Here is a 25,896-nt window from a genome sequence, read left to right as displayed (position 1 = left end):
AAAATGACCAGGGCAAACATTCTCTGAGTCCTGATCCACATTCGTGGTGAGTTTTAAACTTGGGGCTGCTGCTGTCTTTCTTTTTGGGAGTGGGGTTCTGGGTCCCCTTCAAGCTCCCATCACTGGACACTTAGGCAGGAAAAACAAGTTGTGAAGCTGATTCTAATGGGAGCAAGTGCGAGCCAGGAATTAAGATGGAATGGAACAGTCTGACCGAATCTTGGGCTCCTCTCAGCCTCTCGCCAGTGGGACAGGCCGAGGGGAGGTGATTTAGGGTGGTCCCTGGAGAGCCGGGCATGAAAGCCACTTCCCCAGGGTGGCCTGTGTGGACAGAGCCTCATGGGCCAGCTCTCCCGGGAGGGGGGCTGTCCGGAGGGGAGACGGCCAGCGAGGGTCAGGCGGTGCCGTGGGGTGAGGACAATCACAGCGCAGAGCCTGGGGCCTGGGCTGAACCTGTCCTACTCCTCGAAGCAATTCCCTGGGGAGGTCCTGGAGGGAGGTGTCTGCTTCGTGCCCCGGAGAGCAGCGGTTTCCAAACTGGAGGTCCCTTGTCCTCAGCGCAGGGTGATTTTGCCCCCAGGAGACCTCTGACAAGGTCTGGAGACATTTCTGGTTGTCACAGCTGCGAGGATGCTCCTGGCCTCTGGTGGGGGGAACCCAGGGGTGCTGTGGACATCCTACAATGAGCGGTATGGCACCCCAGCAGAGAGAGCGACCCAGTCCAGAATATGCACCCCGCCGAGGCTGAGGAACCCTGCCAAGGGCCCATTGGGATTGCCTGGAGGGCTGGCTGAACCCCAGCTGTCCGGCCCCACCCCACTAGGTCTGGTTGGGGCCGAGAATTTGCATGTCTGGCCAGTCCCCAGGTGCTACTGGTCCCTTGAGACAGATCAACAATCCCCAGGCACGTTCACCCGCTCTGCTCCTGGCTAAGGCTATTTTCAGTGCTTGCAAGAGCTCGCCAGGGGCCTTGTGAACAGGTTACCTGCATGTCATGACCATCCTGAGAAAGGGCTACTTTTGTCTACTTTCCCATTTTCCAGAGGAAGAAACTGAGGCTCATAAAATGTGATTCACGCTAAGTACCTGCACACATCAGTCCCCGGTGGAGCGGTGAGCTCTCCCTCTGAAGGGCCCAGGCCAGCCCAGCGGTGGCCTCCTGGCCCAGCAGCTGCTGGGAGATGAGGTCAGCGTGCTCCTCCCCATGTTTCCCTCCCAGTCCAAGTTCTGCTCATTAGCTTCACAGGGTGGGGAGTTAGGGCCGCCGGGCTTTGGTCCCGTGTCCTAGAGAAGAGTGGCGAGGGGAGGCTGCCCAGGACCAGCTTTGGGGACCTGTCTCCTGCCCAGAAGTGGATGGGCAGGGCCTCAGAACTCAGGTTGGGGACGCTAAGCCCCCTTGTGCCCCTTCCTGCCCCCGGGACTCGGTGTGGGAGCTGAGGCCTGATGGGCCCGCAGAAGACAGGAGGAAACCCAGGTCTGTGGGGTGGCCATGCTGGACCCCATGTTGGACCCCAACACTCACGAAGCCAGGCGTTGAATCTTGGCTCTGCCCGTGACTTTGCACAAGATACTTTTTCATGAGAAATGGGGGAGATCGTCATACCCCACTGAGAACTATGGTGTGGATTAGCTGATGCCCACCATGTGTGTAACGCAGACCCCATGCAGAGCAGCCTTCCAGAACCAGCAGCTGTCCATCCGAGGCTGCCAAGGAGCCACCAGACCCTGACTGGCCTCCCAGTCTCCATCTCCTCTGTGGAGAAGGAGGTTTAAACTGTTGGCCTATCTTCCTCACAGTGGCAGAAAGGGTCTGATGAAGACCGGGTGAGGAATACCCCTCCCTCTGCTCCCCATCTGTCTACCTTTGCTGCTCACCACCTCCAGGCAGCCTTCCTTGATTCTCTACCTCCTGTTTCCAGCACCCCAGCACTTAGCCCTCTGCCCCCTAATGAGTATTGACAGCTCTCCTCTGGAAGGTGTGAGCCCCCTCTGGGGCAGGGGCTCTGTTGTGGTCCCCTGTGTCCCCTGTGCCTGGTGCGGAGTGTGGGTGCTCAGAAAACACCGGAACAAATGCACAGAATGGCCGTGTGCTTGGGGAGCACTCTCGCTCCTGCTGTCAGAGCACCTCCCCTCTGATGTGGATCTCAGTGGGGTCTGAGCACCAAGAAACTGAATATTCTCCGGGGCTTCTGGTTTTCCCTGGCTGCTCACTCCTGATTTGGGCAAACATTTTCGGGTTGGGAGAGGGCCTGGGGGGTGGACCAAGGGGAGGACCCCGGGCAGCCCACATCTCCTAGCTCCACGCTCTGACTCATTAGACCCTAAGTTCTGCCAAGGCAGGATTTGGTCTGGTTCATTCATGGACGTGTCCCAAGTGTCTGGAACAGTGTCTGGCACGTAGAGGGCACTCAATAAACATTTGCATGCATAAATGAATGAATTCTAGAAGGTGCTAGAAGGTTTTTTTTTTAATGAGGCATTAAAATACCTAGAACCTGGTGGCAACATAGTTTTTAAAATAAGCTTCTTTCCAAAGATATGTTGGAGTCAGGGAAGCCCAGATGGACCTACCAACTGGCCACTCCAGCTGTGTGACCCAAGCGGGTAGTTGTGTGTCTCTGGGCTCTTGTTCCTCTTCTGCAAAGTGAGGATGATGACGCCCAAGTCACAGGGGTTAGGTTGGATGTGCTCCTTTACCTGCGTCCTCTGCCCTTTTATGTTAGCCTGTGCCAAGCCTACGGCCCCTCCCCGCAGGTATGAACACACCTTTTGTTTTTTAAAGATTTATTTATTTATTTTAGAGAGAGAGAAAGAGCCCAAGAGTTCGCAAGTGGGGGGAGGGGCAGAGGGGGAGGGGGAGGGAGCATCTCAAGCAGACCACCCCCCCCAGCCTAGAGCCCCATGCGGGGCTGGATCTCGGGACCCCGAGATCATGACCTGAGCTGAAATCAGGAGTCAGACACTCTTCCGATGGAGCCCCCCAGGAGCCCCTAAAATGTACCTTTTTGAGTGAAACAGTGCCTGCTCACCTGTTAGGGATCCTCCTGGTTGATCCCTGGCTCAGCGCTCAGGCCCCAGATCTCCTTTGCCTGAGCCCAAAGCTTCTTTCTCCCTCATCCAGATTGTGTGTTTTCAGGGAGGGGCTGACAAGTGGGGGAGTCACATTGCTTTCGCCGAGATTACCATCTTTTTTGCACCACTGACCCTCCCCTGTCGGGGGCCCCTGGGCCAGCAGCCGTGCGGCCCTTTGAGCAATCTCTGCTTCCGTGGCCCAGCCTGACTCCAGGGCTGGTAGACCAGATGGCGGGAGAAGGTCCTGATGGCGAGAGGGGGGCCCCTGTGATGCGGCGGGGGGGCTGCCTGGTACAGGCTTAACAGAGCCCACAGCTCTCCCTCAGGCAGATCTTTCTGTCCATAATGACAAGAGAGAGAAGCAGGCTTCATGCTTTGTGGTTAGCTGGGGTACCACACCTGTTTGGGGACGGCTAGCAGGAGAGGACAGAGAGCCGCCGGTGGGTCGCCGTCGGGAGCTGGGCATGCGGTGCTCGTGGTGGTCGGGGGGGCTGGGGCCGGGATGATCACTGGTGTCTATAAGCCGGGACTTGACGGTAGTTCTCAGCAAGGGCTGGCGAGGCGGGGGCACCCAGAGCACCCTCGCTGTCCGCAGGGATGAAGGATGGTACCACCACCTGGGAAAACTTCAGTGGTTTTTCAAAGCCACACATACAGTCCCATTCGTCTCAGTCATTCCCCTCCTGGGTATTTCCCAAGAGAAATGAAAACATGTTCACACACACAACTCTCTCTCTCTCTCTCTCTCTCTATATATATATATATATATATAAACTTGTGTGTGTGTGCTATTCCCAGTAGCCAAAAAGTGGAAACAAGCCACATGTCCCCGGGCTGGTGAGTGGCTGACCAGACCATGGTGCCTCCGGCAGAGCAGTCCTGCTCAGCCGCAAGAAGGGACATACGACCCAGGTGGATCGCACAAACCTAAGTGGGAGAAGCCAGATTCTAGAAGTTCTAATGGCATTCCATTTATAGAACATTCTGGAAAAGCCAAAATTATAGAACAAAAACATGGATCTGTGGTTGTCAGGGGTTGAGGAATGGGGAAGAGAATTGACTACAGTGGGGCACTAAGGTATTCATTTGGGGGGATACACTATTCTGTACCCTGAATGTCGTGGTTACTCAACTTAATTCATCAAAACTCATAGAACTGTATACAAGATGGGGTGAATTTTACTATCTATAAGTCATGCCTCAATAAATGTGACTTTAAAAGTGGGGGGAGGGGGAAAGAGAGAGGGACAGACCACTAACAAGCAGAGTGTCTTTATCATGGTCGTTCTCATGACGCTGACGTGTCTGTTGAAAAGGGCCATCGCACACAACTGGCCTTCCTTGGTCCTGTGACCGTTGATGTAAGTCAGCACTTTCTAACTGATCTTTGGAAATCTCTTCCTCGTAAAAGCCCCGGGAACCCCCACTGAGCCCTGGGCATGGATTTACCTTGTAAATGAGACTTTACAGACTTCTTTCAAGTCTAGTAAAGTGAGACCTGCAGGGAGAACCACAGGGAGGAGGTTGGCAGCCACCCGTTCACTCTGGCCCCCAACAGGCACCAAGCCCAGAGCCCTCCCTGGGAGCACACCAAGGGGCCCGCCTTTATTCCAAGAGAGACAGACTTAGGGGTGATTCTGGATCCTTCTTGACTAGGTTTGGCCGTGCATTACAGAGAGCCCCACAACAGTGTTGTAAACAGGTGCACATTTCTGCACAGGCAATCCAGCGCTGGTGCGGCAACTGTGAACCACAGAACCGAGGGACCCAGGCTTCCTCTAGCTCCCTGCACTGCCATCTCCTGGTCTGGCTCTTGGCGTCGTGATCCAGCGTGGCTGCTAGAGCTCCAGCCATCACCTTTAGTGTTTCAGTCAGCAGGGTGGAGGGAGGGACAACAAAGAAGGGTCAGGCAAGGGCTGGGTGCTACATCTCTCTTAACGGAAGTTTCAAGAAGCTGTCTCTTGGTATTTCCACTGACATCTCATTGGCCAGCACGTGGTCACATAGTTTCAGTGAACTTTGAGCCAGGCTGGGAAGTTGAGTCTAGTGGTGCCTACCTAAGAATGGGGTTCTAGTTCTACAGCGGGAAGAGAGAATGGCTATTTGGGGTGGGAAATGCAAGCCCTGCTTTCCACCACAGCTCCCGACCCCGCCATGGTTTTGCTCTGGGTCCCTGGACCGGGTTCAAAGCCCATTAGGACTTACTTCTCCTGTCTGTGAAGTGAGCACAAGTCCTTCTGTTCTTGCTTGTTATGGGTATTAAACAAGATCATTATAATACCCCGCTGGTGGCACTCAGTTTCCCCATGGTAACCGTGTTTATTACTCCTACTGTGTTTTCTCTAAGTGGCCTCTGGTCATTAAGGGGCACTTCGGGGACTACCATACAGAGAGCACACACTTTGAAGGCACCCAAGATCCAGCCATCCAAACCCATTTGCCCAGCAGTTAACTAACTGTAATAGGCTCGCAGGACCAAGCTCCTCGCTTTCTGGTATCACCATGAGCTTTCCTCTGTAGCAGCCCAAGCTCAGGGCCTTTCTGAGAGCTGGAGGAGAGGTGCTGTTGTCATTCCTGCTTATTAGCCTGAGGCCCTGAGGAGATCAGAGGCCCGCCCAAGGTCACCTGGTCAGAGGCAGCTCGCAGAGAGGGCCTGGACTCCCTCGCTGACCTGCAGGTGCCCGCAGCTCCCTGCGGGGACAGACAGCATGCACGGTGAGGCAGGACAGTGGGGCAGAATGGACAGACACGTTACAGGTGGCCATGGGATCCCCAAGATTGATGCCCCCCTTGAAAGCACAGCAGCCGGGCGCCTGGGTGGCTCAGTGGGTTAAGCCGCTGCCTTCGGCTCAGGTCATGATCTCAGGGTCCTGGGATCGAGTCCCACATCGGGCTCTCTGCTCGGCAGGGAGCCTGCTTCCCTCTCTCTCTCTCTCTCTGCCTGCCTCTCTGCCTACCTGTGATCTCTCTCTCTCTCTCGCTATCAAATAAATAAATAAATAAAATCTTTAAAAAAAAAAAAAAAAGAAAGCACAGCAGCCCAGTAGAGAGACCAGCTGGTGGTGCAGGGGGGCATGCCAGGCAGAGGGAAATGCTGGTGAAGGTGGAGAGGACTATGTCCATTGGGAGTGATCTCGATGAGGTCATGGCGATTCATTCCATTTGGCATTGAACTGTCGGTCTTCAAAATAAGTACTGCACCTGCTGGGCAGGAGGGCGGGGGTCGTCGTTGACCCTGAATTTACAGGGTGATGTGAGTCCCAGCTGTGTAACCTCTCTGAACTTCTGCTTTGTTTTTTTTCCATATCATGGGCCTGATGCCAGGCCTGCTTGAGGAGACTGGACATATCCATCAGGAAGTGTCTGGCACCTGTCAGCAGTGACCTGTCCTCCCCTTGACCCATCCTGACCGTGGCCTTCATGGGCTCTGTGGCCTCCACTTACCCTGGCTGAGGGTCTGCTGAGCAGACCAGCCCCCCTTCAGTGTCAGGATCCATCGTGCCCTCTTCCTTGGGAGTGGAAGAAGCCTCCTGTGCTGTCTCCCAACAAGGCTGCCGGACCTGGTGGGGGGTCAGCGCCCCGGTGGTCCCGGTGAAAGGAGGGTCCCTTAGTCCCTCAGGGCCACATCTCATTGCCACAGGTGCCTTTTCTCTGCGAGCCCTGCACACAGCAGAGGGGAGGGGAGCGGGTTGCCACCTTGAAAAACCCCTGGCTGGACCCCAGGCCTGGCCATCGGCTCTCCCCATGGTAGACCTGATAGTCTGATTATTTTCCTCTCTTGGCTTTGCGTAGTCCCTAATTTTTCTACAAACAATATGTCGAGTTTTGCTAAGCAGAAAACTGTTTTTTAAAGAATGAGCTTCCAGCCTTCCGCCTGGTGCATGGGCGGCACTCGGACTTGCTTTCCAGCCCCGCCTTCCCCGCAGACACATCCACCCGCTCGAGCTTTGTCTCCATCTCAGCCTACTCCACGGAAATGGACCGTCTTAAAACTCATGAATAATTCACAATACAAAGGGAGTATCACCTTGACAGCAGTCTGCTTTCGGGGTTCATCATCTGACAGAGGCTGTCTGGGGAAACCAAAAGGTTGGCCTGCTGGAGGGTGGAGCCCCTTTGTGCAGGTCTTAGGGTCTCCATTGCTTCCTCCCTGGTCTGTCTCTCCGCCCCACCCCCAGGCCCCCGGGGGTGGGGGGAGTGGGGGGGGTGGGGGGGTGGGGGGTTGGGCTTTGCTGCCTGTTCTGATTGGCCAATCACCCAGATCAGGGGTGGGACCAGCTCTGGGCTCCCTGCCCCCCCACCACCCGCGTGCAGGGTTTGATTAGCAATGTCTGCCGGGGTGCTGGGTTGGGAGTATTTGCACAGGGTGGGGGATATACTGCCCCAGGACTAGATTTTCTCTGTGATAGTCTGCGTTTCTGTGACCCATCCTGGGGCTGGCCAGTGGTTGGAGGAGGGCAGTGTGGAGTGAGAATTGGGCCCTGGCTGGCAGTGAGGACGTCAGTCTGTCCTGTCCTTCTCGGGAGCTCGCTGCCGGCAGCCCTCAGACAGGAGCTCCCTGGAGCCCAGGGTGGGACGGGGCCCTGCTTCCTGCTTGCCAAAGGCCACTCCTTTTGTGCCTGCACAGGCCTGGGCCCCAGAATTCTGACTTGTGATACCATCCTGCCTCAATCTCCCTCCGCTGTGGGGGCCCGAGCCACCTTGTCCTGGGCACCCGCCCGCTGTGCCTCGGTCCAGCTGCTTCTGTTGGGCCACCTTACCCCTCCTCTGCCGGGCCTGCGCTGGGCAGCCTCCCCCTCTGTCTGATGACCCCTGACCTGAACCCTCCTCCCTCAGCCCAGAGTGTGACTGTCCTAGGACACCAGGACACCAGGAGGAGGTCGGACACGGACTGTGGCTCTGACCTCAGCATGGATTGCAGCCTCCTGCTCAGCCTTTCCAGCTCCCAGCTCCTTACAGGAGCCTGAACTAGCCGGCCTGTGCGCCTCGCAGCCGGAACACATTTCCCGCCCCCACCGTGTCCTCCACCATCCCGGTCACGACCAGATGGATTGAGCTTGTCGCAGGGCTGGATCAGTGAGGAGCCCAGCTGGGCACGCACAGAAGGGAGTACCGAGTGGAAGAAGGGCTGTTTCCGGGGGGAGGGAGGCAAGAGGAGGACCCCTGCAGGGCCCATGCAGCATGTGGGGGCACTCACAGCAGCGGGGAGCTGTTGCGGGCACAGAGAAGGGGTGGGGCTGGAGGAACCCCCAAAGGCCTTAGCCTGGTGAGGGGTTCCCCTGCAGGCACTGGGGACGGAGGCAAAGGAAGGCAGCCCTGGCCAAAACCACAGCTGGGGAGCTGGGGGTGGCAGCAGTGGGATGAGTCCTCGGTGCCTTCTACCCAGTCGTCCTGCCAGTGTCGCCTGTGGGCTGAGCCCAGCAGGCAGCCAGAGGACAAGGGTGCCCAGTGATGCAGCCTGTGGAGAGACCGGCCGCCCCGATGGGGCGTGAATTGGAGGGAGGGAACGTGCAAGTGGAGACCGAGCCCTACAGGGACTTACATTCTCTTCCCCGACAGGGCACTTGAAAATGACCATCTTTCTGCGTGTTTTTATAGACCACGAAGTAATTTACAAGCTCATGCTGCTCGGAAGGGACAGACGAGGGACAGGGAGCTGGGGTGGGGAAGGTCTCTCTCCACGCTCTTTCTCTCCACCTCCTTGCATCCAAAAGCTGGTGGGCTTGTGTACCCTTCCCATAGGTCCCTGAGCACTGGCTGTGTGCAGGGCCCGCCTCACGTGTGCCAGCCAAGCGCCCCGGCCCTTCTTCCAGAGGCATTCTGGGCTTTCACCTCAGCAGCCTCGCTTTCTCCTCCTTTAGTGCAACCATCACAGTAATTCCGTGGTTGGGTTTCTGGATTCATACCTGCTTCCCCATGGCAAGCAGGAGCCATGCATCTTGCTTCGCACTGTAGCCTTGTCTGGAGCCTGGAACATAGTAAGTGCTTAGCAAATAGCCCTAGAAATTTGAGTTACTCCTCCCTGTTCATTTTCGGCTCTTCAGCAAGCCGGCTGACCTCTGTGCTGGCCATTTGGGGAGGGGGTTGCCTGGAGAGTTGCTTCCCCCTCCCCTCTGTTCCCATCCCTGTGTTCCCGAGGAGGGTGTAGACAGCCCCTGCTTCCTCGTCTGCAGCCCACGCCCACCCCCCAGCCAGACTGGGACTGGCTCCTTCCCTGCTGGAGTTCTGCAAGCCTTAGCTGCAGCATTAGGGAAGAGACTAAGGGAAGGAAGTGGGCTTCTTCCGTTTCCTCTTTCTGCTGCCTCCTTTCTAGCCATTTCCCCCACTAGGCCCAGTTTCTAGACACCGTAGCTTGGTCTCATGGAGGGAGGGAGGACTGAGGAGCCATGCCCCAGCTTGGCCCTGCCCTTGTGTCCTGGCGCTGGAGTTTGTATGGTTTCCTCCTGCCTGCAAGGTCAGGTGCTCAGAACCCACTGGAAACTGCTCCTGGCCTTGGGTCCAAAGAGGGCAGTGAAGACTGGCTCTTGGCAGACTGCCCAGGACGGCTTCAGAAACATGTATGTTTATTTGATTTGACTTAAAGACAAATTAGAGAAAATGTGGGCATGTAGGGTGGGGGTAGAGACAGAAAGTATCTTCCGGCACGTTCCCTGTGCCTTCATTATTGTCTGTGTCACCTGCCTACCCCCTTTCTCCCGCTGCTTGCTTTCCCCTCTCCGATCAGGTTCAACGACTGCTTGGGGGCATTGGGGTTGGATTAGCTGTGTCCTTGGAGACACACAGACTCCGGGCCTCCTGTCCCCACGCCCCCGCTGGTGTCCTGTGCTCCCACAGGCCTGTCCTTTCCCAGCCTCCTCTTGCCCTCCCAAGCTTGCTTGTGTTAATCCTCCATGATTTCTCTCTAGCTCCCAGAGAAAATCCTGGCTCCTGGGAGAGCTGGTGTTTTTAGTGGGGGGCACAAGCTCGGCCCCCACCCCTTCCCCTGCCACCAGCCTGGGAATCCAGAGAGCAGGTGCACAGGGTCCCCTGTACCCCCGAGAGGGCGGAAGGGGAGAGCTGTTCTCAGGCTCTTGACCTGAAGCTATTTAAAGTCAAGGGCACAGTCTCCCAGGAAGGAAAATCAATGTGTAAGACAGTACGGCTCATACTGCCCGGGGCAGGGGGTGGGGGGGGGGGGAGCGCTGGGAGGGCAGATTTCCTTGCATTACTGGTCTTTGTTTGTGTTGTTATTTAAGCCATTCTAGGGAAGGTTATGAAATCTCTGGAGCCTTTTAAAAATAGCATGGTTTCTGGTTTTAAAGGTAGTCTTTGTGCACTGGATAAAATACGAAAATACCCAAGATACAAAGAACTTTGAAAATACAAAATCATCCCACATGGCACCACCCAGAGATGACTACCCTTAACTTCAGGCTCTTTGTGCTATAAACGTGTTGATGGCTTTAACATTAATGTCCTCACATGCTGTATTCTGGACCTGCAGATGGATCCCAAAGTCACTGCTCAGTGATCTTAGGGCCTGGTGCTCTGGAGCTCATGGTGTGTTCTCTCCATGCCTCCACGCCTTCATCTGTGAAATGGGCGTGAGGTTGGACCTGCCTCTCAGGCTTGCGGCAAGGCTAAACGAAGCCCAGCCCTGGGCACGGACCCCCAGGGAGCTCGCAATAAATGTTCATCGTCACCATTGGCGATTTCAGTCAATCACATGTGCAATTTTGACTCTACTCTTTCTCACGTTGTGTTAGGCTCCCAGAATTTTCCCATCGGAAATGTCCGGTGAACATCGCCCCGTGGCTACAGGAGAATTCCCCTTATGGTGTCGTCAGCCACCGTCTACAATTCTGTTCTCAGCTTTTCCACTCCTTTCTGTACATCCTGTGATGATGCATTTCTTTGCATGTTGATTGTCATCCCCGATTTCTGATGACCTTTCTTAGGGCAGACACTGAGAGGCAGACCTGCTGGGTCACAGGCTATGGGAATTGATTTCTGGGGCTCCGGAACAGAGACCAGATGGCTTTGCAGAAGGGTGATAGCCCCTTGCGTCCCCCCGACTGGATTCGCCGGGACCACCTCACCCCTCCCTTGCTTGCGTTCTGGTTGGGTTGATGTTTATTTGCAAAAGCGATCCGTGCCGGCCATGCCTGTGACCAGGAGCCTCTGGGGAGGAGAGGCGGCTACACTGGACTGTGACATTTGTAGGGAGGACGTGGGTGGCCAGCTTTTGTGTTTCTGGCGTGGGCAGCCCGCAGTCCCAGTTGTCAGGCAGCTGGGAGAAGGGCAGGAGCTGCAGCGTGCAGACTGGTGTGGGCGGGAGGAGGAATCTGTTTACAGAGCCATCGCTAGGCTGCCGGGCTCCTGCTGAACAGGGGGCCTGCAGCAGGTGGTTTCCTGGATGGTGCGCCAAGCCCCCGGCAGACAGCCACTCCTCCCGCTCAACTTGGAAATGTTTCATCAGTAACCAGGGACACCTTCATCGCTTGGGTTCTGCTCCAGCCAGCTAGAACCTTTGCCATATGGCCATTTCTCTTTTTAATTGTTCTTGTTCTTTGGGGGAGGAAGAGAAGTCCGAATTCAACCCCAGAGCTGGGTCAGGTCAGAGCCTAGCAGGTGGCTAATATGATGAGGAGAATGACGGCCTTGGTTGCTGGTGGGTCAGAGAGCCATGCTCTGGCCATGCACCTGTTCACGTGACTCCTGCTGCATCCAGGTGGGCTCCCCGCCTTATTTCTCTGCACCCCTGTTCTGGGCCATCCAGAGCAGGTGCCTAGAGGAGAAAGGGGCCCTCCCCTTCTGACTCTTCGTCCTCACAAGTTTAGCGCCTGCATTATTTTATTTTATTATAATTTTTTTATTTGGAAAAGCAACTTTTTTTTTATTTTGGGGTGAACCCCTTTTTTAACAAAGTGCATAAAATTAACCACTTTACAGTATACGGATCAGGGACCCCTGGGTGGCTCAGTCGGTTAAGCGTCCGACTCTTGGTTTTGGCTCAGGTCATGATCTCAGAGTCGTGGGATCGAGCCCCTGTGTTGGGCTCTGCGCTCAGCATGGAGTCTGCTTGGGATTCTCTCTCTCCCTCCCGCTTTGCCCCTCCCCCCGCTCATGTGCACATGTTCTCTCTCAAATAAATAAAATAATCCATAAAGTGTCCAAATTAGAGGCATTTAACATGTTCAGAGTATTGTTCATTGATCACCTCTCTCTAGTTCCAAAATATTCTCATCACCCTCCAAGGAGATCCCCACACTGGGTCGCCGTTTGTCCCGGTGCCTCCCCCAACCCCAGTCCCAGTAAGCACTGATCTGCTTTCCGTCTCTATGGATTTACCTCTTCTGGATATTTCGTTTAAATGGAATCATACAGTAGGTGCCCTTTTGTCTGGCTTTTTCTGCTTTACATGGTGTCTGGGTTCATCGGTGTTATTGCGTCGGTCAGCCCTTCGTTCCTATTTTATGGGCAGACAGTGCTCTGTGACACGGATATTACCTTTCCCCTCTCGATTCTCCCGCCTCACTCCCTGGGACTTAGTGAATTGCAGACATCGCACTGGTCCATCCATAAATATTTTAGTTTGTTTCTTTAAGAGGTAAGGGCGCTCTAAAAGCCACGGCCACACTTAAACCAATGAATGGAAGTTTCTGAGTATCACCAAACAGCCAGAGGAAGAAGTTTCTCAGCCTGGCCCTGGGCCCCCAGCCCCTGCCTCGTCTACTCTCCTCCTCCTCCTCCTCCAGATCGGAGAGCTCACGGAGACTTTATTACGCGGTCCCACGTGGATCGATGGCTAGTGGCGGTCTGGAGTGCTCAGCCCAAAAGGATCTTGAGGTCAAGTCCGGGATGAGTGGAAAGTGAGCCGTGTGGGTCATGAGCAGTGCCCGCCCGGGAGCGGATGGAGCCTGTGCCTTAGCTGCAGATCCCAGAGAGGGTCTCTGCGTTTACTCAGGAACCTGGTCACCTGTGCACTGTCCCTGGCCTCCCACCTGCTCACCCCTCCTCCACGCCCCCCCCCCCCATCTCATCTTGCTGAGTCCCCAGAGCAGGTGTGCTCTTCTGAAAGACTTCTCTGTCCGCCCAGTCATTGCTAATCTTTTCCCGCTCAGCTCCGCTCTGTGACTTTGGGTGACCTTGGGTGGGTTGTTGTTCCTCCCCGGTCCTGTGTGGTCCTGTGTTCACCAGGGCCGGGGGCACCGTCACAGCTGATCCCTCTGCCGGCCCCGCATCTGATGGCTCCTCCCCTGCTCCCGCAAGGAACAGTCCGGACCCACTGAAGAGAGGACTGCAAGCCAAGAAGAAGCAGAGAGATTGTTAGAAATTGGGCTCTTGTTCCTCTCGGAGCCCTGTTCTGGCCTCTGATCAGAACGATAACCCTGCTAGCACCCAGGTGGCAAATGCCTTGGAATTCAGGCCTCAACTCAGCCTTGCAGGGGGGCGGGGGGGGGGGAGTGGGGCGTGGCATTTGCCTGGCGCCTGCATACTGGACTCAGCAGCCCATGTAAGCCCGCCCCACCTTACAACTCTGAGCAAATCATCAGCTCTTTCCTCAGATCTGACCCTTCCTACCTCACCCCCCACTCCTGCCCTTGTTCAGGGCCCCAGCACTCATGTCTGGATTCATAGTGCTTCCTAAATGGCTCCTGGTCTGTCTCCTCTCTGTATGTTGCCAGAGTCCCATTTGTAAAAATTAAGTCTGATCTGGCCACTCCCCATGGTTCCCTAGAAATCCAAATGTTAGTGCAAGAAAAACCACTCAAGATCCGGTTTTTGCCTTCTGCCCATCCTCTGCTCCTGCAGAGCCACACTCTTCGCGCTTTTTTGCACATGCTGTTTCCTGGCAATTCTTCTCTCCTGCAACTGTGCCTGGCGAACTCCTATTCATCCTTCAGAACCCAGTTTACAACTTCTCGCCTCCCATACAGCTGATGCTCTGAGGGAAACTACTAACGTGATCAGGAAGAGAAACACAGCCAAACCCAGAACAGGTGGGCCAGAGCAGATGAGAACGGAGCCCTTCCTTGGCCAATGGTGGGGCAGGTGTCTACCCACTTCTCTCTCTCTCTTCATCTGCCAGTGTTGGAGTGGCCCACCTGTGTGCAAGAACAGTGTGTTGTCGCAACAGATCATGGGAGGCTGCGAGTCAGATTTTCTAAAAGTTACTTCAACTTTCCATACGTAGGTGGCGTCAATGGGACCGTCTTCTCAAAGCAAGAAGAGTTGTCATAACAGATTATAAGCAATGTCAAAACTGTTACCCAGTGGTAGACTTGATTCTGGCTCTGCGTCCTAGTAGATTACACCCGTGGCACCCTGTTTGCCCCCAGTCTTGATGGAGCACCTCTGAGCAGAGAGAACACTTTGCCTTTGCAAGGCCAAGGGATCCCCGTATACAAAGGTCTACTGATGTCAGCAGCTTCACGCTGCCCCAGAACTCTGTCCAGGGAAGTACGTATGTACCCATAGTGCCACCAGGCGTCACCTCCTCAGGGAGCCCTCCTTGATACCCCCAGTCAAGGGGGTTAGGAACTTACTGCTACCAAAGTTTGTAGCTGGGCTTATTCACCTCTAGACCATGAGCTCCTGGAGGCAGGGACGGTACATTTTCATGCTGTTTTTTTCGCGTGTCTAACACCGTGCTGGGTTCGGAGGTGGTGCTCAGGGTTCGTTGAATGAATGCGTGAATGATCACTGACTGACTGATCATTCTGGATTTGGGGGAGACTGCCTGACTGTCCCCCACAACCTGGTTCTCTGGGTTTTGCCCTCACTTCCCTATTTCAGTTTTTCCTCCATTTCTCTTCTCTCAATTAGCCTGCCCTTCTCTAGGCCCGGCCCTGCACACTCCGCTCCCCAGTAGCAGTATCCGCCTGCTTTGTATTTGAAACATCAAAGAGGAGTGTGTTGACAAAGGTTTCCATCGGAAGGAGTTTGTTTGGATCACGGGGAGATACGCTTTGGTTATCTAGAACCTTCTCTGTCCCAGCCACAGCCTAAATGAAGTGCTGTTCCTTGAGATGATTCAGCAGGCTCGCAGGTGGGCCGGGAGCTTGCACCCAAGACATCCGCTCCCAGTGTTTGCGTTGCCAGAACGGAAACTGACCAGGAGTCTGATAGGTCCGCTTGGTGATTCTTCCTTGGCCTGGCCGAGGTCCCCACCTGTAAGTTGTTCGCAGCGGCATGGGATGGGGAGAGGTTTCTGGGCACTTGGCAAAAAGTCCATTTTGTTCCGAGGCCGCGTTGAGGTGGGCTGCCTGAACGGCCAGCCGGTGGTGACGGACTTGCTCAGCCGGGAACGGAACGGAGGGTCCCAGCGGCAGGAGCCTCATCACTGTAACAAGCTGCCCCCTCCTGTGTCCCTGTATTCATGGCACCAGAAGGACCGGGTCAGGACCCTGCGGTTGATGCCCGCACTGACTTCCATCTGCCAGGAGGGGATGATAAAATTGCCTTCCCCCCGCCGGACCTTTTCTTAGAGGCACTGTATACCTTAATTCCCGTTAATTTTAAAAACATGGTTATGGAACATCTCAAGCATCCATCAACGTAGAGGGAACAGGACAGGGATGGCCATGCGACCTTCACGCTTCAGCAGTAATGGAGCTGTGACCCCCTCTAGTGTCCCTGCTGACCTGCCCACACGCCCCCGGGGTTAATTTGCAGCAGATCTCAGACATTCTGTCATTTTATCCACATACATTACAGTGTAGACCTGTAAAGGAGAAACGCTTTTAAAAATTTAACTACAACATTGTCACACCTGAAAACCAAACAAAAACCCTCGGTTAATTATCAGACACCATCAGCCTGCGCGCTTCCCCGCCGTCTCAGCATCGGGGATTGGTTTTGCGTTTTGCCCTTGTCCTTCACGTGGGGATCCTAACAAGGGCTGTGCCTTGTACTCGGCGGCTCTGTCTTCTAGGTGTTTTGAAGTGAGAGGTGCTTTGTGGGGGTGGGGGGAGCTTGGAAATTCTCAGGGTTTCGAGCCCCGTCGTCCCTGCCTCTACCCTGCCCGAGCTCCTGCTTCCGTCTGTCTATCTGTCCTTCGGCCTTCCTCTACAAGCCCCTCCTTGTTCCTGTGTTTATTTTATTGTGTCCTAAATGTCCCCTCAGGGTTTGTGGTCTGAGCTAGACACCAGGATGAAGAGCAGAGTCTCACCAGAAAGACATAGGTGAGGTGCCTGGTGTCGGTCAGTCTATTCACCTGTGTGTGTGTGCACGTGTGTGCACAGGTGTGCATGCGTGTGTGTGCACACATCTGTGCGCGTGTGTGATCACATAAATCTGGTGCTCCTTGTTTCCGTCCAGTCTTTACCCGAATGCTACCTTCTCAGTAAAGCACTCCCGAGACACTGTTCCAAAATCAGGGTTTCGCAACCTCAGTGCTGAGCACCTGTTGGCCGAGGGGTTCCAAGTTCTAGGGGGGCTGCCCTGTGCATTGGGGGATGCTGAAGCAGCCTTCCTGGCTTGTGCCCTCTGGACGCCAAGAGCTCCCTCCGCTCTGCTGTGACCATCAAAACCTCGGGAATTGCCAAGCGTCTCCTGGGGGCAAAACCCGCTCTGACTGAGAACTCATTTAAATATAAATTGGGGAAAATAAAATAAAATAAATCAGCCTTCTCCCACCCATTTCCACACTGCCCTGCCCTACCTCCACCTATGATCTCCATCCCCCTTCCCTATTTAAAAAAAGAAAAATGTTCTCTTGAGCCCTTACCCCTCCTAACCAAGTAGTCTTTTTACGTATTTGTGCAAGGATCCTTGGCTTTTCCATACCACTGTAAGTGCCATGCGCCTGGGACTTTTGTCTGCGTCGTCTGTAAGATACCGATCTTTATGGTTTCCTAGAACCCTGCTAAACCCGTAGCAGGGATCATAAATGTTGCATCAACAAGGGACCGTTCAGTAATACCACAGGACACACTCAGAAGGAAGCAGGCAGTCAGAGTCTCCCCTGCAAGGAGCCACCCAAGGCTTGGAGCCTTCCTTCCAAGGCAGCGTGCTGAGGATTACCAGCTCCCTGGGGCTCAGGACATGCTTGGCTCCGAGGCGGTGGCCTGGACGACGTGCTCGAGGTGCCCAGGAAGTAAGCGGAAGGGCTCCAGACAGCTGCTGCGGGGCAGGGGTGAGTGTGCTCTGGGCGCACCATGACACGGCGGTGGCTAATCACGAGGCCACGAGTGCAAGGTGTGGGCAGGGCTGGCAATTAAAATACCAGCTGACTCCATGGTCCTGGGTGCCACGTAGCCCCAGGAAGTCAGTCGGGTGCCGTTAGCGCAGTGTGGGGTCTAATGGGGGAAGAGAGAAAACAGACATTGCCAGGCAGAGCAGGGGAGAGAAAGAGCAGAAGAGGGAGAGCTCTGGGTGTGCAGAGATCTGATGGCAAACAGGCCAGGAGGAAGTGAGTCGGAGCAGAAAAATCACCACAGGGGGCGGGGGCTGCCCAGCAAAACTGGGGTGGAAAAATGATGGGAAATATAAGAATTGCAATAAAGGGTAGCATGAAATGGATTGGTAAGCCAGAGACGAATGAAGAAACCCAGAGCTGAAAGGGCAAGGCTCTTCCTTGCCTTTGTGTGCCACGAACACACCGTGAAGAAGTAAAACCAGCTCCGGAGCCGTGTGGGTCAGCCGCGGTTCTCTGACACGCAGAGCGGGCGGAGGGTTCCTGGCTGGGCGGCTGAGTGCAGAGCGAGCCCTCGTCCTGAGACTCTGATTGTGGACGTGCCTCCCGGGGCCAGTCTTTGAGAGTTTCGGGAGGATCGCTCGTGGTCATCGTATGGTGGGACCGGTTCTGGGGACCAGTGAGGACTCGGGACATTGTAGACGTTTTACTGCTGTTGACCTAGGGTGTGCAGTCAGAGCGGAGATCAGGGAGGGAGGCCGTCTGTGCAGAACCAGAGGTCAAATACACATGCACTCTTACCCGCCCTCCCTTCTCCACCTCCCGTGGGGCGGGCTGAGAATGTCAAGGTCATGACATTCCCGAGACGCAGCCATGGGCATGGGGAGTGCAGGACAAGGGTGGTTGTTACTGATCTGTCACAAAGACCCCTGAGCCTTTAGGGGCTGTTCCTGAATATGGCTCACTGCATTGCGAGTAATACTTGTCTAGAGGTGAGCCAGCTTCAGACTGGGGATGTGAGGCCTGTCGGGTGACAAAGCTGACCACGTGGTCTCATGAATGCTGCCTCCTCGTCCTCCTCTCTGATAAGCACCTGGCCCGACACCAGATGAGGATCCTCCCACGCGGGGGTGAGTAATGGAGGAGCTCGCCCAGATGTCCACAGGGTCTGGACGTCCTTTGGGGCTTTCCACCGGCTGGTCCCTCTTTCTGGAATGTTCTTCCCACCGCCCTCTGCAGGACTGACTCCTCCTCACCGTTCAGGATCCAGTCCTTCAGAGTCTGCTAAATTGGCGGGGGAGGGAGGGTGGGAAAGTGTATCTAGACATCTGTTTATAAAAGTCTCAACTATTTCCAGAAGAAATCGCACATACCACGACTCTATTTACTTTGGGGAAAGGAAATTGACTGGCTGGAGAGAGAGGAAGCTCACGTGTATTATCTTATTATCTATTATTTTATTATTCACTTTGGTTACACATTTTGAATTTTGAACCCTGTGAATGTTTATTCAAATTTACATTAAAACAAATAACGGAAATTCAATATTTTGCCCCCCCCCCCCAGGGTTTTACCTCTGGAGCCCTATAAACCGTGTACAGTTATTTTATTGATTAGCTTGAATTTGGTTTTTCATTTCTCTCTCTAGAATATGAACACGCAGGCAGGGCCGTGTTGGCCTCGTTCTTTGGAATCGGGCATAGGGCTGGGCACACAGCCTGACTTAGCCCTTGGGTAAATGGAGAAAGAACGAACTAACTCAGGGCATACGGCTGGTGATTGGAGTAGGAAACTTGAATTTGTATCCACCAAACTCCATACTTTGTTGCTGTAGATGTCAAGGAACACACAGAGTCTGGTGAGTTTAGTGCTGAGATGCTTGAGTTTCCTGGCCCCCCAGTATGGGGCCTGGCACATAGTAGGTGGGCAGAGGGATTACTGAGTGACACATGGGTGGCTGACCGCGGTGGACTGAGTACCTCGCTCTACCCAACCTCGCTCTACCCAACGATGATCCCTGTTTGACATTGTAGCGTTTTCCTTTCCATACCTTTTTCCATTCAAATATTTTTCTTTAAAAGAAGGCAGGGTTAATGCCTATCGGCAGGAGAACAGATAAATCATGCATTTGTTATACAATAAAATAATACACAGCTGTAATAGTTTTTAAAAAGACCATAGTATTGATACACACAGTAATATAGATGAAAATAGGAAATATTAATGGAATAAAAAAGGCACAAATACCAGGTTCTATGTGATTCGTGTATCTGAAGTTCAAGAATAAGCAAATTTAATCTATAGTGATGAAAGTCAGAACAGTACCTACCTTTGGCCAGGGCCGGGTGGATAGGGACTGCGAAGGGACCAAGGAGAGCTTTCTGGGTAATGGACATACGCTGATTCTTGATCTGGGTTGTGAGTATATAGATATATACCTGTGTTAAAATTTGCTGAACTAGATGCACTTGACTTTTGTGTGTTGGGGAAATGAAGAAGAGGTTTGTGCTTTGCATCCTGCTCTGTTCCCTGATACTTGACCTTGGTTTTTTGTTTTTTTTTTTAAAGATTTTTTATTTTTATTTATTTGACAGAGACAGATCACAAGTAGATAGGCAGGCAGAGAGAGAGAGAGAGAGAGAGAGGGAAGCAGGCTCCCCGCTGAGCAGAGAGCCCGATGTGGGACTCGATCCCGGACCCCGAGATCATGACCTGAGCTGAAGGCAGCAGCCTAACCCACCAAGCCACCCAGGCGCCCTTGACCTTGGTTTTTAAAAAACATTCTGCCATGCTGCCTAGTATTCCATTGAGTGGCCATCATTTGTATCTTTGAGACCAGCTTTGTTCCCAAGTAGAACATCCTTCTGCAATGATGCAAGAGGACAGGGGCTGCCCAGTATCTTTGGTGTCCTCCTTGTGCTTCTTGGGGATGTGGTCTCTGCAGACAGGGCAGGAGAACACGGCTCTTGTCCTGGGATTGAACGTCCAGAATAATTTTGTTCATCAGGAAGAACTTATAAAAATGGAACAGGTGTCATCAAGATTAAAAACTTTTGTGCTCTGAAGGACACCATCAAGACAGCCAAAAGATGAGCCATAAAATGGAGAAAATATTTGCAAATCATGTATCTGATAAGAGACTTGCATCCAGAATGTATCAAGAACTCTTGTAACTTAAAAAGGCAAACAGCCCAATTTTTTAAATGAGCAAAGGATTTGACTAGACAGTACTCCAAAGAAGAGGTACACGTGGTCAGTGCCCAGAGGAGAGGATGCCCAGCATCATTAGTTATTAGGGGAATGGCACAGAAGACACAGTGAACTACTATGTCACACCCCATGGCTGGCTAAAATTAAAAACAAAACAAAAACAGACAGTAGCAAGTGTTGGCAAGAATGTGGTCAAGTTGGAGCTCTCATACACTGCTGGTGGGAATGTGGGATGGGGCAGCTGCTTTGGAAAGTAGCCTAGCAGTTGCTCAGAATTTCAGTTATCATAAAAAATCCCACAGTTCCCCTCCTGGGTATCTACCCAAAAGAAATGAAAGCCCTCATCCACACAAAACTTGCACACGCATGTTCCAGCAGCAGAGCAGAATTATCCAGAAATGAAAACCATCCGGATGTCCATCAGCTGACAGACGGACAAGCAACGTGGTGTCCTAGGACACTGTTGAGTGCTCAAAAGGAATAAAGCCCTGATTCGTGCTACAACATGATGAACCTTGAAAACGTTACGTTGAATGCAAGAAGCAAGTCACAAAAGGCCACCTGTGATGACTCCATTGAGATGAGATGTCCTCAATCAAGGGGGAGAGTATATTGGTGTCTGCCTGGGGCTGGGGAGGGGGTGCGGATTGGGGAATGACTGCTAATGGGGGTAGCATTTTTGTCGCATATTCTAAAATTAGGTCGTGATGATGTTTGGAGGACTCCGTGTGCTACTAAAAACCACTGACCTGGGGACGCCTGGGTGGCTCAGTTGGTTAAGCGGCTGCCTTCGGCTCAGGTCATGATCCTAGCGTCCTGGGATCGAGTCCCACATCGGGCTCCTTGCTCGGCAGGGAGCCTGCTTCGCCCTCTGCGTCTGCCTGCCTCTCTGTCTGCCTGTGCTCTCTCTCTCTCTCTGACTAATAAATAAATAAATCTTAAAAAACAAAACAAAACAAAAACAAAAACCACTGCACTTTAAATAGGTAACAGCATGTGAGTTATATTTTTTAAACAATGAGTAAGGCACTTGGCAGATACAATGGGAAATTAATTTTTTTTTTAATTAAAAACACCATATTAGGTGATCATGATGGGAAGATGCTACCTAGACTGTGGCTTAACGAAGAGATGGGGCATGGCATGTGGGACGGTCCCGTGGACGGCCTGCATCCTGGGCTCAGCCCTCCCCCGTGCTGGCTGTTGGACCATGGCCAAGTCATTCTACCTCCTTGGGTTTTGTTTATTTATTCATAAAAGAGAAATCCCGTGTTAGGGGAAATGAAGTGCTGTAACAGATAAAACTACACATTGCAGTGGTTTAACACAGCAAATGTTAAAAATTAATTTTATTATTGAATTATAATTGACCTTCAATGTTAAATTAATTTCAAGTGTCCATCCCACTGATTTGATGATTCTGTGCATTATACGGTGTTCATGATGGTAAGTGTCGCTCCCGTGATCTGTCACCGTGCAATGTTGTTACATCATTGACTATATTCTCCATACTGTACTTTCGTGTCCATGACTTATTTTGTAACTGGAAGCTTGTCTTTCTTAATCCCTTTAATCTGTTTCTCCCCTCCCCCGCTCCCTTCCCCTCTGGCAACCACCATTTTGTTCTCTGGAATTAAGAGTCTGTCTGGTTTTGTTTTTTAGAACCCACATGTAAGTGAAATCATATGGTATTTGTCTTTTTCTGTCTCATTTCACTTAGCATAATACCCTCTAGGTCCACTCATGTGGTCGCAAATGGTAAGATCGCATTCTTTTTCATGGCTGAATAATATTCCATTGTATAAACATACCACATCTTCTTTATCCATTTGTCAGTGGACACTTGGGTTGCTTCCATATCTTGGCTCTTGTAAACAATGTTGTAGTAGACATAGGGGTGTGTATATCTTTTTGAATCAGTGTTTTTGTTTTCTTTTGGTAACTATCCGGTAGTGGAATTACTAGATCTGTGGTATTTCTATTTTTAATTTTTTGAGGAACCTCCATACTGTTTTCCATGGTAGCTGCACCAATTTGCATTCCCACCCACAGTGCGTGAGGGTTCCTTTTTTCCCACACCCCTGCCAACACTTGTTATTCCTTATCTTTTTGATACTAGCCATTCTGACAGGTACGATATATCATTGTGGTTTTGATTTGCATTTCCCTGATGATTAGTGATATGGAACATCTTTTTGCGCATCTCTTGGCTGTCGGTATGTCTTTGGGAAAATGTCTGTTCAGGACTTCTGCCCATTTTAATCAGATTCTTTCTTTTTTTTTAAGATTTTATTTATTTATTTGACAGATCACAAGTAGGCAGAGAGGCAGGCAGGCGGGTGGGGGGGAGCAGGCTCTCTACCAAGTAGAGAGCCCGACGTGGGACTCGATCCCAGGACCCTGAGATCATGACCTGAGTGGAAGGCAGAGCCACCCAGGCGCCCCAGATTATTTCTTTTGTTTGATGTGTAGTTGTATACGTTTTTATATATTTTGGCTACTAACCCCTTGTCATGTATGCCATTTGCAGATATGTTCTTGTGGTCACTAGGCTTCCTTCACACAAGTTAATTTCTTACTCACGCAAAGTCCACCTTAGCCAGTGGGTGGGATGGGAGGGCATGTAGGAGGGCGTTAGGGCCAAGCTAGAAGTGACACCCATCCTTCCACGCCATCCCATGGACCAGAACTCCATCACATGATGCTAGCTAGATGCAGGGGCCCGCGATACCGTTGTCTCCTGGGAATGTCTGCACAGTTCGAAGGGAAAGTGTGAACGTTCGTGGGAAGGCAGCCAGGCTCGTGGCTCCAGGAGGGGAGCCTGGCAGAGGCTCGGGCTGACAGAGCCTTTGACCAGTCAGAGGAGGCCACGTTATTGTTCAGTCGGACCATGACAATAAGCCCTTTGATGAGTTGGAGGGCAAGATACAAACACAAAGCACTCTAACCGTAATCATGGGTCATGAGCTGGGGTAAAGTGCTTTGGGTTCTGAGGGCCAGACCCTCTTGAACACCTTTCAGATCTACCAATCAGAGGGGAAGCATGTTTTTACCAGAACACCTACCAAGTGCCGAATCAAAGGCCTGTGGTGGCTGGCCTACGCTGTCTTCGCTTTGGTCTGCAGCTGAGGCCTCAATTGTGACTTGCCACGTATGGCTCTGGTGTCTCGTGTGCGGGTGGCGGCTTCTCTCGTGGCAGCTTGTCCTGTGGCCTCCGTGTGAGATGTGTTTCACCGGGAGTTGGCCACTCGCTGCTTGTAGCTGCCAAGAGACCTGTGTTGTGGAGCTGTTGCTATAGAGAAAATCTGATTATATTCAAACTTGAGTTCATTAAATCAGAATGTTCTTTTTCCTCGAGGCTGGAGAATGTCACAGGGAGGCCCTTCCTCCTTCTTCCTACCCCAGGCTATTGGAAGGTGTATGTTCAACAGCGTGTGTCTGAGCATGAAAGGAGGCCTTGTTCCTTCTGATCCCAGCCAGCAGCCTGAAGGATGATTCACTGAGAAGTAAAAATGAGATGGGTTGATTGCAGACTGGTGCGGACAGGAGGTCTGATACAGAAGTGCCGCTCTCCTCTTTTCCGTTTTCCCCATGCCACAGTTCATACCTGTGTGTATTAGTCAGGGCTCTCAGGAAAAAGAAACAACAGGGCATGTATATAGAGATTTATTTTTAAAAATTGACTAACGATTATGGAGACAGGTGGGCTGGCAGGCCAGAGGCCAGGGAAGAGCTACAGGTCAAGTCCAGAAGCCGTCTGCTGGCACCATCCCTTCTTGCTCAGAGGAGCTCAGTTTTTAGTCTATGAAGATCTTCAACTGATTGGGTGAGGCCCACCCACACCATGAAGAGTCATCTGCTTTATTGAGAGTCTACTAATTTAAATATCAGTCTCATTCAGAAAACACCGTCCCAGAAAACAATCCACCTTACTCTTTGACTAGATACCGGGGTGCATGGCCTCATCCAGTGAGCACATAAAATTAACCATCATGCTGTGTTTAATCCGGGCAGGCTCACGGAAACAGCAGGCTGACATGCAAAGTGCATGGAGGCTGGAAGCCAGGGTGGGCATCTTTCCAACTGAACTTTCTAGGGCTGTAACCTTAACCTCGTTGAGCCCCTGCAGCCTTGTGAACGTTCTGGCCACTCACGGATCCCGAGTGCAGGGGAGTCGTGATTCTTCCCAAGTTTAAAGACGGGACATTTTAAGAGACTGTCCTCATGCCGTACCGCTTGGAGTTGGAAGAGTGGGGTGTGGAATCCAGGTCTGGCCTAGGCGACTTGGTCTTCCCACCGCCACGCTCCGGCCCGGGTGCGGGTTAGTTCTGTAAGAGGCCGGTGCGCGTGTGGCATCTGCCTGACTCGGTCCGTAACAGGCTGCTTCCCCAAAGGGCCCCACTGGGAATGGACTTGCAGGGTCTCAGGCCAGGTGATGACGGCGACAAGGTCAGTAACCACCAGCATTCACTGGACAGTTGCGAGCTCTTCTCGCTCAGGGAGTCATGGCAGCCCTGTGAGGTGGGGACGCTGTTGGCCTCTTTTTCCAGGAGATCGAGGCTCCGTGTGTATGACTTGCCTGAAGTGTCCTCCTTCGCCTCATGACCGGTGGCTGCACAGTCTGTCCCAGTCAGCGCGGGCTGCTCCGATGCACTCTATGACAGCAGTTCATTCGGCCAGTCCTGGTCATCGGAAGACTACGCTCACTGTGTCCGGGGACAGCTCGTGCCTGGTTCACAGACACCACCTTCTTGCTCTGTCCTCGCGAGGAAGCTGTCTGGGGCGCCTTCTGTCAGGGCGCTAATCCCCATTCATGAGGAGTCCACCCTCGGGACCTAACCGCCCCCCCAGGGCCCCACCTCCTAATACCATTCCATTAGGGGTTGGGTTTCAATGTAGGAATTTTGGGGAGACACGAATGTTCAGTCCCTCACACAGCGTCCCGCCCCCCCCTTGCATCCAGCTCAGAGAAGCAGTTACTCCAGTTCTCAGTGTGTGGCCCCATTGCAAATAAATGTTATGGCTTCGCTGCTGAAATTCCTCATCTCGGGTGAAGTGAGCAGGTTTTCCATCCTCTTTCTCCTCCTGGGCCATTCCACAGCCCTCTTTCTGGATGTCTGTGGCCGCGCCCTCTTCCCGTCAGTATCTGGGTCACTCAGGCCTGCTGGGTGCCTGGCCCCAGTGAGCCATATGTCCCCTGGGCTGTGGGTTTAGCTGCCAGAAGCTGGGCCTGGGGTGGCCCCCCCACTGCTCGCTGATTAAGGGCTGGACTCTGGGACCCAGCCCTGGCTTCACACTCCCCTCCCCAAAGGGCAAGCTGTGTGGCCCGGGGCCCATTCCCAGACTCCCTAGGCTTGACCTCCTCATCTGGAAAAGGGGGGAAAGAGCAGCACCCACCTCTAACTTACCAGGATTGGAGAAAGTGCTCTCTAAAGCACGTAGCCCAGCGCCTTGCCTGGCACGCAGCAGGAGCTCAAGAAAGGGTGTCTATTTTT

The 25,896-nt window shown here is 52.9% G+C and overlaps 1 protein-coding gene across 4 annotated transcripts in view; it reads left to right on the top strand.

The window, feature by feature from the left end:
- Positions 1-25,896, top strand: part of CLMN (calmin) — a 114,336-nt gene that overhangs the window by 19,630 nt on the left and 68,810 nt on the right. For 2 of the 4 annotated variants that reach the window (XM_046008220.1, XM_046008222.1), the window contains exon 1: positions 17,010-17,191. The exons of the other annotated variants lie outside the window; for them this stretch is intronic. In XM_046008220.1, the coding sequence (XP_045864176.1) occupies positions 17,101-17,191 (91 nt within the window). In that variant the 5' untranslated portion in view covers positions 17,010-17,100. Of the gene's footprint in view, positions 1-17,009; positions 17,192-25,896 lie in introns of those variants that run through there. 4 annotated transcript variants of the gene reach the window in all.

The sequence above is a fragment of the Meles meles genome, chromosome 6 (assembly GCF_922984935.1).
Source record: "Meles meles chromosome 6, mMelMel3.1 paternal haplotype, whole genome shotgun sequence".
NCBI lineage: Eukaryota > Metazoa > Chordata > Mammalia > Carnivora > Mustelidae > Meles > Meles meles.
Note: the sequence above shows the minus strand (reverse complement) of the source record. Positions and strands in the feature narration are given on the sequence as shown.